Here is a 14,172-nt window from a genome sequence, read left to right on the forward strand (position 1 = left end):
ATCGAGTCAAATTCTGCGGTGAGGTCTTGCTGGCTTTGTAAGGTAGGGGGTTCAATATTTGATTCACTAAAAAGAAGAACATAGGACAGCCCATCTCCAAGCATTAACAAGATCAGACATTTTCTTGCTGCTTCCAGGCGAGCTGAGGGAAAACCTAGCAGCAAGTGTGTTCTAAGCCCTGTAATGAGGAAGCACCTTTAGGGGTAGGTCCTACCAAAGTGTGGTATTCTCTAGTTCCCGACCCACCTCTCCACCCATCACCACCATTATCTTACCCCCTGCCCCACACAACCCCGCAGCTCCTGACACCAGCCCTACCCATTACGACGCTCATTCCAGCCTCTTGCCCACTGCCCACTGCCCACGAGACCCACCCCCACCTGTGGATGACGCTCATTCCAGCCTCCTCGTGCCTACTGCCCACGAGACCCACCCCCACCTTCTGTGGCCCTGGAGTACTGCTGGGAACACTAACATTCTGTGCCCGGCGGTTGATAAGGAGAGTCCAATTTCACAGTGTGGTCCTGTAGCCTTTGTAAGGTAGGGAGTTTCAGTATCTGACACGTGAAAGGAAGAGTGTTAAGAGTGCCTCCTCCTCCGCGCTCCTCGCCCCCGCCCCCGTCCCCCAGCTAACTAAGTCCCAGATATTCTCTTAGTGTTTCTGCCCCAGCTGAGAGAACCCAGACGCCAATTTTTTTCCTATGCCCTCGGAGGATTGGGGTAAGGGGTACCACAGACATGTGACCTTCTCTCATCCTACACCTCCACAAACTGCCTGCCGATCCCTAGCCTATTTCCTTGCCTCTGGGCCTCATCTCCTATGGTCTGGTACCCAACCACGGTACCCTTCCAACACCACTGCCTGCTAACCTCACCCATCCTCCTGTTCTTTACAAGTGCCGAAAAAGAACGTCTGTAAGGGTAGATTGGGAAAGGCAAGCTCCACGGTGGTAAGTTGGTGGTAAGGTGGAAGCTCTGATACCTGATCCTGTAAAAGGAGGCATATAGGACCTACCACCTCACCCTAATACTAACTAGATCACAGAGGTTTTCTTAATATTTCCACCTTAACTGAAGGAAAACTTAGATGCCAGTGTTTTCTAAGACCTTGATGGAGGGTAGGCCTTTAGGACTCTTGCTCTACCTATTTCCAACACCCTGGGCTCTCTGGCCCCAGTCCCTGGCCCCCTAGGCCTGGGCCCAGGCCCTGGCCTCCTTACCCAGGCCCCACCCAAGCCCCACCCTCCACAACATCACAAACAGAGGCTATGATGAAAGCTTGAAGCTCTGGCCCAGATCCTCAGGCCTTCATTCATAGCAGCCACCTAGACTTGGGTATCAGCTCCTCCAACAGGTCTCCCCGTATCCTCTTCCCAAACGCAGGAGCCTAATTCCACAGCCATGTCTGAGGAGCAGACCCCCCAGGCATCTGAAGCAGAATGCAGCGCAATGGAGTTCACAGAATTTGAAGATGAAGAACGCTGGTTTTTCGAAGGTAAAGACCTACTCTTTTATCACTGTCTAAAGGTGGAAAGTGACCCTTCTGGGCCTGAATTCAGAGACACTGTTTCTTTCAAATTCCCCCTGAGCAGAGGGGAAAACATCTTCTATCTCACCAGGTTTTCTTGTTTCTCATGCCGCCTGCCCCGATTTCTAAGTAATGTCATCCGAGGATCCTTAGTTTTCTCTAAAACTGTCAAACAAAATCAGGGATTCTCTTTAACTGGAGGCAACTAGAATGATGAACAACACAAACTTTTATGAATGAACTAATCAGCGTTACATACTAACCCGTGTGGAACTACCTTTGGACACTGTTGGAAAAGAGCATTGTTACTGGAGACCAGAATGTCCCAGTGTGAGTTGGTAGTTATCATCCATCCCCTTTCTACTTTCTCCTAGAATTTGGGGCATCTGGTAGTTCTCCCCAATCAAATTGAGGGACCCACTCAACAACAACAGAAGTCTTGTAAACTGAGGCATTTAAACATATATTTTGGATTCACTTTTTCACCTTAATATAGTGAGCTGGAGTCGGGCAGTAGTGGTGGCACCTTTAATCCCAGCATTTGGGAGGTAGAGGCAAGCATGTATCTCTGAATTCGAGGCCAGCCTGGTCTGCAGAGCAAGTTTCAGGACAGCCAGGGCTGTCTGAAACCCTCTATTGGCAAAAACAAAGCCAAACAAATAAGACAAAGTAAACTGGATGTGGTGGTGTATACTTTTAATCCCAGCACATGGGAGATAGAGGCAGGCTGAGCTCTGTGAGTCTGAGGCTAGCCTGGTCTACATAGAGAGCTCCAGGCCAGCTAGGGCTATACAGTGAGACTGTCTAAGGAAAACAAAACAAAACAAAACAAAACAATGAAGCGGCGGCTTAACCTTCTGACATAACAGCCTCACTTGCCACAAAATCTACATACTCTTGCTTCTGTATCTCCTAGAACATGCAATGATAAATGTGGAGGAGATATCTTCAAAGTGCTTTGACTTTTAATGTATTAAATATGCATTTTATTTGTATTTGGGTCTATATATGTTTTAATCCTCATTTTGCCTTTTTTTTTTTTTTTTTTTTTGATTTTTTGAGACAGGGTTTCTCTGTGTAGTTTTGGTGCCTGTCCTGGAACTCACTCTGTAGACCAGGCTGCCCTGGAACTCACAGAGATCCGCCTGGCTCTGCCTCCCGAGTGCTGGGATTAAAGGTACGAGCTACCACCACCTGGCTTCATTTTGCCTTTTTATTCTTGTTTCGTTCACAGTGTTGGGAATCAAGCCAAGGCCTCCCTCTGCACTGGGCAAGTATTCCACCTTGAAGTTCACCCCTAAGTCCACCCTGCTATTTTTGGTTGTTTTGTTTTTTTATGTTTTGCCAGCCTAGGCATTTTTTTTTAAAAGCAAACTGTTAAGCTTTCATAGGAATGAGCTCCAGCAGCTCAGGTTTGTTGCTATTAGCTCTCACAAAAGTGCTTCTTGGGGTAGAGACCCTTCAGATGAACTCAGGTACCTTTTCTGCTCAGCATCTTCCTTTTTCAGCTCATTTTTCTTCACCTGTTTCAAGAAACTAACTTGCTTCTTAAAGTGCTAAATATGCTCAATACACACATTAACTTAGGTGTAAAAGGATTTTTGCAAGTTTACTCAGAGTCGGAAGAATAAATGAAAATATTTTTCTTGGTATATATGAACGCAAATTTTAAAACACTTAAAAAAGTAGTGAAAGACAAATTTTTACAAATATTTGTTCTCCTTTTATACCCTTGGCAGTTTAAAGGGTCTAAAACTGGTGACTGTTACTACCTCTCCTCCAACTATTTGGTAGGATGTTAATAAAATCTCAGTTGTGTTTAGGTTTGGCAATATCATTCCGCATGTTACGGTCTCCTGTCCCCAGCAGTTCAAGCCCAGGAGGCCTTCCAAGCTACTGCCTCCCCTTCCTACCACCCTTTGCCTTACATGTGCATTTTCACATTTTATTTTTCATTACAGATGATGACACTGAGAAGAAGGAGGAGGAATCCCTGGGGTAAGCTGTGCAACATTCTATTCACATTAACCATTGTTATCTTTGCATTGGCAGTTGATTCCAACTCAAGCGAACAAGAAGTACACCCAGACTACCTTGTTACATGATTTGATGAACAGCACATAAATGCACACTTCCATGGGACCTTCTAGAGCAGTAGCTGAGGATTTACCACACTTTCTTTTTCCAAGAGAAAAGAGTCTTTGGTTTTCTCACTGATTGAAACGGGTACCTTGCTGTGTCTTTAAAGAAAAATACTATCAAAATAAGACTGAAAAGCTTTCTTTGGATTTTTATTTTTCATGCTTTTCTGAAGCCCTCTACGAACAATGGTGGATAGCAATTTCTCTTTTGTACTCAGTTTTCAGTAGGGATTCTCCCAAGGCCAAGTGCATTCCAGTTGTTCAGGCTAGTGAATGAGATACAGTGTCTCAGAGAACTGATAACTGAGTTCCCAGAAACTCCAGGAGAAAACAGTTTAGATGTAGCTTAGTCTCAGAGCCTCTTTATTTAATGATGGGAGCAGAGTGTGGGAGTGGAAGCACAGGCAGAAGCATGATCTGGACTGCCTAGAGAAGCACACAGTCTCCAGTGCGGGTGCTCTCGGGTCAGAATCTCAACATAGTGCAGATAGCTAGGGACCACTAACAAATCGGTTTCTTTGTTGTTGTTGTTGTTTTTGTTTTATTTATTTTTTGTTTTTGTTTTGTTTTTCGAGACAGGGTTTCTCTGTGTAGCTTTGCACCTTTCCTGGAACTCGCTAACAAATCTGTTTCTGTTAGGAATATTGGGAATCAAACTTAGGCTAATAGTTGTGACCTGAACCCAAAACAAGAATGAACTGGGTAAAAATCCAAAACTGAAGCTTTTAAAAGGTAACAAAGTGGAGAGCAAAATACATCTATCAAGTGAGCCCATGAAAACTGCAGCAATATTTGGGCCAGTTAAACGAGAACAAACAAGTATAGTCAAAACAGATTCACCTCACTGTTTCAGTTTCGTAATCCATAAGATGAAAAAGTTGATCTGGATAACACCCTTCAGTCTCAATAGTCTGTTCAATGCATTTTCTGAAGTCGGTCCCAGTTATTCAATCATTTGGTTTTAGCCCCAGATTGTACTTTAGTTTTACTGCTTGGGTTTCTGAGCTGCATGCAATCTGGTGTTGAGGTGAAAAACTCTCCAGTGTGTTGACTATTATGATACTTTTTTCTAGCCTCGCCAAGTCATCCCTTCGCCTGCAAGATATTCTTCAAGAGAACCAAATCAGCAGTACTGATGATAGTGACACTTGCCAAGCTGTAAGTGGGACAAGGAAAACCTAAACACACCAAGATGTGAGAACCTGAAACACACATCAAATGGTGGTGGCGGGTGTGTGTGTGTGTGTGTGGTGTGTGTGTGTGTGTGTGTGTGTGTGTGCTGGATTCTAAACATACTAGAAGAGAAGAAGAGATATGGTGTTAGGACCACTGAAAACTGAACCACGCTGTGAATGTATTTAACTCATCAGTTAAATCTGGTCAATATATTTTCTCTCATAAATCCTGTTAGGGCTTTGAAACAGGGATCGATGCATAAGCAAATAACTACTCAGAGAGTATTCTCTTTTTCTTGTTCTTTCCCTGCCTGTTGGTGGAGATGTATTTAGAAGCAAGAATAGGAGAAAACAAATATGCCCATGTGATTTACCCTTCTGAAAACCAGGTGCTAGATATGTTCGTGTGTCTACAGACTGTTTCAAGTTCGGTCCCAGGGAAGATCATCTGATCTAGTAAATCATACTGTGCTTGAATTGCTTGTAGAATTGTAGCATGTGATTACATGATTTTCTATTGATGGAGAATAAAGTACTTCCTAAGGAAGCCCCAGAGATCCTTGAGTAGCTCTACAACAGCAAATTGTCCACTTAGGCTTCATAGGGAGCTGTCTTGCTGTACTTTTAAACCATTTATTCTAATTCAGCTCCTTTGAACCATTACTAACAAATCTAATGTTCCTTCCACAGAATAGACCTTCAAATTTTTAAAAATTTATTTTATTTTTAATTCTGTGCATGTGTGTGTGTAGATATATGCACATGAGTACAGGTACCCATAGACATCAAAGGCATTGGGGCCTTAGCTACTCCTAGAGCTGGAGTTACAGGTAGTCATGAGCCAGTTAATGTGGGTACCGGCATCAAACTCTGGTCCTCCGGAAGAGCCACAAGCATTTTTTTTAATTAATTAATTAATTAATTTGGTTTGTTCGAGACAGGGTTTCTCTGTGTAGTTTTGGTGCCTGTGCTGGATCTCGCTCTGTAGACCAGGCTGTCCTTGAACTCACAGAGATCCGCCTGCCTCTGCTTCCAAGTGCTGGAATTAAAGGCCTGTGCCACCACCGCCCGGCTACCATAAGCATTCTTAACCATTGGGCCATCTCTCCAGCCCCAAGCCTTCTTCCCACTATCACGGTAGGTCTAAATCTTCTCCAAGATATGTTACACATCACAAGTCCTTCACCTGACTTGATTCAAAGTCTCCTTCCATTCCAGTTCTGTAAACGCATATCAATTTGTTTGGACATTTTTAAAGTGGGACTTTCTAATATGAATGCAATATGGGCAGAGAGTTGGCTCAGTGGTTAAGAGTTCTTACTGCTATTCCAGAAGACCTGAGTTTGATTCCCAGCCCCCACATTATATAGCTCACAACCTCTTCTAACACCCAACTCCAGGGGGGTCTTATCTCTGCCCTCTGAGGACACTGTCACTCATGTATACACACATATAATTAAAAATATAAATAAATCTTCATAAATAAATTTATTTATTATTTATTATTAATTTTTACTCTGTGTGTTTGTGTATATTTGGGTATTTGTGTGGCTGTCAGAGGGCAACTTGAAGATGACGGTTCTCTCCTTCCACCCTGTGCTTCTCAGGCTTGATGGAAAGTGCCTTAATCTACTGAGCCACCTCGCTGGCTCCGTATATCTTAATTTTTTTTTTCATGGGTTCTGAGGATCAAACTCGGGTTGCCAGGCTATCATGGCTAGCACCTTTACTCACTAAGCCATCTCCCTGTCCCTCAGCATGTAATATAAATGTGATTTTAGCATGTTCAGTGTGAGGGGGTATGTCTAAGACCAAAATAAAATAAAATCTTGCCAGTTTTGAGTTCGCCCAATTTTAAAATATGAAATTTAATAAAAGTAGGTATATGTTTAGCATAAAAGTAGTCATATGCCGGGCGGTGGTGGCGCACGCCTTTAATCCCAGCACTCGGGAGGCAGAGCCAGGCGGATCTCTGTGAGTTCGAGGCCAGCCTGGACTACCAAGTGAGTTCCAGGAAAGGCGCAAAGCTACACAGAGAAACCCTGTCTCGAAAAAAACCAAAAAAAAAAAAAAAAAAAAAAAGTAGTCATACACCAGAAAGATTAGATGTTATCTCAAGACGGAGAAGAAAGGAATATAGAGCAATGATTTCCTAAGTACAGCATCTCTGTTTTGTGTGATGGAAAAACCCCACAATGGACAGTAGTATCAGGATATAATATCGTGAATGTAATAAATCAATACAATTGATGTAATTAATGAATATCATAAATATAATTATTGAATGAATACTGAGAATGTGATCAGTGAATACCACAAATGTAATTAATATCATGAGTGTAATTAATGAATATCATGAGTGTGATTAAAAAATAAATAAATTTTTTTTTGGTTTTTTGAGACAGGGTTTCTTTGTATAGCTTTGGAGCCTGTCCTGGAACTCACTCTGTAGCCCAGGCTGGCCTCGAACTCGCAGAGATCTGCCTGCCTCTGTCTGTGTGCCACCACCGCCCAGCTATAAAAAATAAATATTTTTTTAAAAAAGTAGTCATACACAGAAGAATGGTTATCCATTCTTTTTGGTATGTAGCCTAAGAATTTTCCTTGGTAGAGCAGAACATGAATAAGCTGTAAAGTGTGACTGCACATGTAGCAGGTTTGGGCTTGGCTATTAATGAAGTTCAGTACACAGAAGGGGCAGATGACACCTTACTATAGTTCAGCCAGTTTTGGAATACTGTGTATTTTTATTATCATTTTCTAAAATGTGGCTCTGTGAAAAGGTTTTTTAGCCCATAAAAAGTTTTTTTTTTAAGCCAGATGTGAAGCTGGATGTGGTGTCGCATACCTTTAATCCCAGCACTCTCAGGAGGCTGAGGCAGGCTGAGAGCTCTGTGAGTTCAAGGCCAGCAGATCTACAAATCGAGTTCCAGGACAGTCAGGGCTACACCAAGCAAAACAAGTGCCTTCAATCTGTAATCCCAGCACTCCTATGGTGAGATGGGAGACAGACACAGGATTATCTAGAAGCTTGTAGGCCTGCTAGCCTGAAGTATTCAGCATGGCAGAAACAAGAGCTATCCTGTCCCAAACAAGGTATAGGGAGAAAACCAACTCTTGAAAGTTGTCTTCTGACCTCCACACATGTGCTTCTGTCTCTGTCTCTCTGTCTCTGTCTCTCTGTCTCTCTGTCTCTGTCTCTCTCTGTCTCTGTCTCTATCTCTTTCTCTCTCTCTCTCTCTCTCTCACACACACACACACACACACACACACACACACACACACACACACACACTTTAAAATTTAAACATAATACACAGCACAGCACAGTCTTGTGTGCTTAGACATGCTGCATAGAGTTTTAGCACTATGCCAGAGGGTAGGGGCTACCAGCAAAAGGAACATAAATGTGAAAATTGTGGTATTAAGTGGACAATGCAGAGGATATGTGCTTAAAGTATGAGAGCTGAAACAAGAAGGCCAAGGTTCAACCTCAGCCAGGAAAATTCACATCGGGTGACAAATTTTTCACCTCTTTGTGCATGTCTGAAATAACCAAAATGCACTGAAAGTATTGATTTAAGTGTTACAACTGAATTTTAATAAATAGGTGAATTTGTAAGTATAGAATACATGAATATTGAGGATTTATTACCAAAGTAATGATTCTTTTCAAGTAGCTGCTGCATGCCTACCCTGAAGCCAGGGCCATAGCCCTAGAAAGCTAAGGTGAATGTGGCCTAGATGGATATAATCTCTCTCTCATTTTTTTTTTTGACAGAGCCTTGCTATGCAGCGCTGGCTGCCCCAGAACTCACTATGGTAGACCAGGGTGGTCTCGAACTCACAGAGACCCAATTGCTTCTGCCTCCCTAGTGGTGGTGGGATTAAAAGATGGCATTGAGCTTTCAGCCATGCCTCTACCTCCCCAGTGCTGGGACTGCAGATACGCACCACCACATTCAGATTTTCTTTTGAGATTTTGAAAGAAAGAAAATAAATGTCAGCCATAATAAAAGCAAATTGGGAATTATAGTCAACAACCAAGGCACTAAAATATTCTAGAACCAACTTAGATCTTGTCAGGGTATCTGGTGCTTTCATTAATGTGAGCAATCTACCCTTACAAGAACACTGTACCCAAGGCCCGTTTTCTCAAAAGTTATCAAGGTACCTACCTAATGATCTTGATGTGGGAGAGGGGCAGTGGTCAAGTTATAAGGAACAAGGTTTACTAAACTTCGTACCGACTTTGTTTTCATCACTTAAGACTATCAACCATTGGGGGCTAGAGAGATGTCTCAGCAGTTAAGAGCACTGGCTGCTCTTCCAGAGGACCCGGGTTCAATTCCCAGCATCCACATGGCAGCTCACAACTGTCTGTAACTCCAGTTCCAGAGGACCCTCACACAGACATACACGCAGACAAAACACCAATGCACATAAAATAAAAATAAAAAAAAATATTAAAAAAAAAAAGACTATCAACCGTAGGGTTAACATTAAGACAGAAGTCCTGCTTTGATGGTCCCAAGTTCCGTCTACTTCATTTTGACTTTCCTGTGTGTCTTTATCACTCCATAGGGATGTATTGAAGAAGATGATGAAACCAGCCACAGTGACAGCGATGCTGACGATAACGTGCAAGTTATCATTGGCGACATAAAAACAAACCCCTCCATGTATATGTATGTAATCTTATGTGTCCTTGGGTTGTGGATCATACAGGGAGGATGCCTCTCCATTAACTGTTCTTAGCCTTGTCCTTTGTACCTGCTGAAAAGAAATGCAGGAAGGCGCTAAGTCTGTAGTGACAACTGTCCCCCAGTTGCACTATGCTGTTGTTGCTGCTTTTATGGAGGACATTGTTTCCACTTCCTCTGTTTTATGTGTACTTTTCTCACAGATGATTTTTTGTTTGTTTTTTTGGTTTTTCCAGACAGAGTTTCTCTGTGTAGCTTTGCGCCTTTTCCTGGAACTCACTCTGTAGCCCAGGCTGGCCTCGAACTCACAGAGATCCATCCGCCTGCCTCTGCCTCCCGAGTGCTGGGATTAAAGGCGTGCGCCACCACCGCCCAGCTCACAGATGATTTTGATATTAAATTATTTAGGATTTTGCTTTTGTGAACATGGCTGTCATATTTGTAATAAATCAGAGAGTTCAAAGGGTAAAGGAGCCCACAAGTCTGTTTCTACTAAGGCAGTGTCGTAGAGAAGAGCTTTCATGCTCTGTTCTCTTAGTACTGTTTTTTTACCAAGTGCCAGTGGAGGCACACATTTGGTGTCCGGCTTTTTCCTTTAAAATGGAGAAATAGTGCATGCCTTCAATCCCAGCATCTGGGAGGCAGTAGCAGGAGAATCTCTTTGAGTTCTAGGCCAGCCTGATTTACATAGTGGCTTCCGTTTACCTCTGTCTCCTGGAGCTCTGCTGGGATAAACAGGCCTTGAGCTCCAGTCAGCCCTGCCTCCACCTCACCAGCTGGGCGTCACCACATTCTGATTTCTTATGTAGAATCTGATCTACAGAGTGGCTTCCAGGCCAGTTAGGGCTGCATAGTTCAAGCTGTCTCAAAGAAGGTGGGGTGAGTAGCCTGCCTGCTTTTTGCATGGCTAATTGTTCAAACTCCCCACCCCCACCCCTTTTACGGAAGATCAGTGGTTTGTTTACTATTTGATAAACAACAAAAATAGTAGCTCTAATGAAACTTTTATCAAAACCTCTAGTTCTTTCTTTGGTCTTTTCTGTTACACATATCACTGAAAAAAAAAAAGTAAATTTCACATCCCCATTTCTTTTAGTAGGAAGACAACCTTTCTTAGTTCCAATATGAATGGGCCAATTTTTATGTGTGCCTGAATGACTTTTGTGTCTCCAAATTGTTGGTGTCAGCCTATTGACAATCCATTGCACTTTCTCTGTATTCTAGGGAGATGCTCACTAACCTGAAATCTAAATCAAAGCAAGACGTGGAAAAAACTGCACCAGGTATCTTTCTTGCCCTTTGTATTGTTATTGAAGTCATATGTTACATCTTTGCAGCCTGACATCCATACAAAGGAAACACTCATACTCTTAAAAAAAAAAAATTTAAAATGCTTTTAAAAATTTAAAGACATTGCAGCCGGGCGGTCATGGCGCACGCCTTTAATCCCAGCACTCGGGAGCCAGAGGCAGGTAGATCTCTGTGAGTTCCAGGCCAGCCTGGGCTACAGAGTGAGTTCCAGGACAGCTCCAAAACTACACAGAGAAACCCTGTCTCGAAAAAAAAGAAAGAAAAAATTAAAGACATTGCAAGCCAGGCGTAGTGGTGCATGCATTTAAGTCCAGCGCTCCAGTACTCAATGAGGCAGACAGGTATCTGTGAGTTGAAGGCCAGCCTGGTCTAGTGAGCAAGTCCCAGGAGAGCTAGGGCTACATAGTAAGACCCTACCTAAGCAGCAAATAAATAAATAAGAACTAGTGCTACATAGTAAGACCCTACCTAAGCAATAAACAAACAAATAAATAAATAAATAAAAATTTAAAAAGTAAATAAACAGTCAAGGGATATTCAGGATGTAACCCACTTGGTAAAGGACTTTCCTTGCATGCATGAAACCCTTGGTTCAATGCCTGGACACCACAGAAGCAGAGCAAGATGTAATCCTAGCCCTGGGGATGCAAAAGACACCCGACCCCATTCCAGGGATGACCTAGGTAGGCAAAGAACATGGAGTGTAAGGAAGAAGTTCGAACAGTCACTGTTCGCAGGGATCACACTGTGCCTTGGCTACAAGGGAGGACTCCAGCTCAGGGACTGTCCCTGGTGGTCTAGTTCCTGTCTCACTCAGACATCCCCAGGTAAGTGCCCCTTCTCTCTCCTGTGTTAACCAAGTCCAAGGCTCTGCAATCTGGGCAAGGAGGAGCCCCAGTAGGCTGGTCCAGTCAAGATCTCTGGGGAGTATGTGAATGTCTTCACCAGCAGGGACTGAGTTGGGGATAGTAGTTATCAAGAGAAAGAGAAAGAGAATTGGAAGGAACTGGGAGGATCCAAGGCAGTGCGAGTTTGCAGGGTCCAGGTGGATATGTTCAGACCCCATTAAGCTGCCCACCCGGGAGCCAGAGCCCCTGATTATAATCACAAAGGTAACCCGCAGCAGAGGGTAGAAGCTAAGGAAGAGCTGAGCAGAACCTGACCCTCCAACCCCCACCCAGTCCCGCCACCTCTTAGGCTCTGGCTTTGCAGAGCAACTGAGTTCTGAGTACACAGACTAGACCCATTGACCCACACACTCTCCATGTCTTACTGTGCAGAATAGAGTGGAAAGGAAATGGTATCTCCTATAAAGACTAAAACCATGAGGCTGGAGAGATGGCTCAGTAGTTAAGAGCTCATATTGCTCTTGCAGAGGACTCGGGTTTGGTCCCCAGCACCTGTGCCAAGTTGCTCACAGTCACCTATAATTCCAGCTCCGGGGGACCCAACTACCCTGACCTTTGTAGGCAATAACACTCATGTACCTATACCCACACAGAGACATCATTTTTATCAGCTAAGCCTGGCATTAGGTAGAACGGAAATCTTTTAATTAAGTCAATGTGACTTCTCTATCATAAGTTTGTCTTAAAAGTTGAAGTTACACTTTATATGAAAGAAAAAGTTGTCTGTCTTTCTTTTTCCAAGACAGGGTTTCTCTGTGTAGCCCTGGCTGTCCTGGAACTCACTCTGTAGACCAGGCTGTCCTCACAAAGATCCTTCTGCCTCTGCCTTCTGCCTCTGCTGGAATTAAAGGCGTGTGCCACCACCACCCAGCAGGCAAAAGATTTTGTAGTTCTTGTAGTGCTTTCGTTCTTTCACAGCATCAAAACTAGAGTTTACAAGGCAACATCCATAGGTGAGGAAGGAAATGGACATTTCAGTGTTTAACGTTTTGTATATTGACCTGTGGACATGAGTACATGCTTGCACACAGGTTTGCTGGCAAGCACCTTTACCGGCTGGGCCATCTCCATCTCCACATAATGCATTTTCACTTCGGCATCTCATACAGCTGAAATACTGATCTTTGGCTTTTATTATAAAGAATCAGCTGGGCGGTGGTGTCGCACGACTTTAATCACAGCACTCAGGAGGCAGAGGCAGGCCAATCTCTGTGAGTTCGAGTCCAACCTAGTCTATATAGTGAGTTCCGGGACAGCCAGGGCTACTTAGAGAAACCCTGTCTCAAAAAACTAGAGAGAGAGAGAGTCAGCAAGACTTGGTAGTCCTTGGTAGGCTCCTTTTAAAGATGTGCACAAGGGAGGCATTTCTGGAAAACAGAAAATAATTGAAAGCCTTTCTTTCACAGATAACGCCATGAATCCAACTGATTAAACGAGGATCAAAAACACGTTGCCATCACCTATCCTCCTGCATAAATGAAGCTGTAATGGCAAAACAAAAAGAAAAAGAAAACAAAACCAAAAAAAAAAAAAAAACAACCTTGTTTTTAAAGACAGCAGCATCATCTCTACTCACCTACCTGAAAGCAAATCTATACCAAATTGCTAAAACAATTAGAAAATACTTGAGACCAGATGTAAAGTGGAGAATCTCTATTGAGTCTTGAATGTTTTAAAGCTTGAAATTCTTGTTCAGTTTGAAAAATCACCCCCTGACCATCTAAAACCATCTACATTCCACAATGAACCCACTAGAAGAGTTTGTTGCCTGTTGTCAAATAAAAAGTTCTGTGTTGAAACCTTTGCGTGGCTGTGTGACAGCTTCTAAGTCATTGTCTTTTCCTTGTCATGCTAATTGCCTCCCCTTTTTTTCTTTTCTTTCTCCCCAACCCCCATTTGGCTTTTTTGAGACAAGGTTTCTGTGTAACAGAGCTCTGGCTGTCCTGGAACTCACTCTGAAGACCTGGCTAGCTTTGCCTGCCTCTACTTGCCAAGTGCTGGGATTAAAGGCATGTGCCACCATGCCTGCTTTATTTGCAAGTTCAGCGTGGCAGCAACCCACTAGAAGAGATAAACCTTGGTGGTGTCGACGCTGTTCCAGCTCTGCAAGCAAACAGTGCTCATGAGCTGTGGAGTCATGGCTAGCTCCACCTAGATTTCAAAGTATGCCTGGATGAGCCTTAAGATCCAAGCAGAGAAATGGAATAAGGCTGCTCTAAAATTCTTCCCAGCATAGTGCTTAGCAAAGCCATGGCTTTGTAACCAGAGTGAGTGGCCATTTGCCCATGGTGTAGAGAGCCCCAAAGAGCTCTGCCACTTATGATCCCAGAACCACAGAGCCACCAGTATTCATCAACAGCCTGGGAGAGGTGCAGGCACCTGGTTCCAGCTGACAAGAAGTGCTGT

At 43.4% G+C, this 14,172-nt stretch overlaps 1 protein-coding gene across 1 annotated transcript; it reads left to right on the forward strand.

Moving 5' to 3' along the window:
- Positions 1–1,401: 1,401 nt before the first annotated feature.
- On the forward strand, positions 1,402–9,644 carry LOC128115089 (testis-specific protein TSX-like). The gene is given in 5 exon segments (XM_052745640.1): positions 1,402–1,495; positions 2,763–2,798; positions 3,490–3,533; positions 4,753–4,827; positions 9,429–9,644. Coding segments are annotated over 5 exon segments (423 nt in total). The 3' UTR covers positions 9,603–9,644.
- Positions 9,645–14,172: the final 4,528 nt, after the last annotated feature.

This window comes from Peromyscus californicus, unplaced genomic scaffold (genome assembly GCF_007827085.1).
Source record: "Peromyscus californicus insignis strain IS unplaced genomic scaffold, ASM782708v3 Scaffold_10__1_contigs__length_136768540, whole genome shotgun sequence".
Taxonomy (NCBI): Eukaryota; Metazoa; Chordata; class Mammalia; order Rodentia; family Cricetidae; genus Peromyscus; species Peromyscus californicus.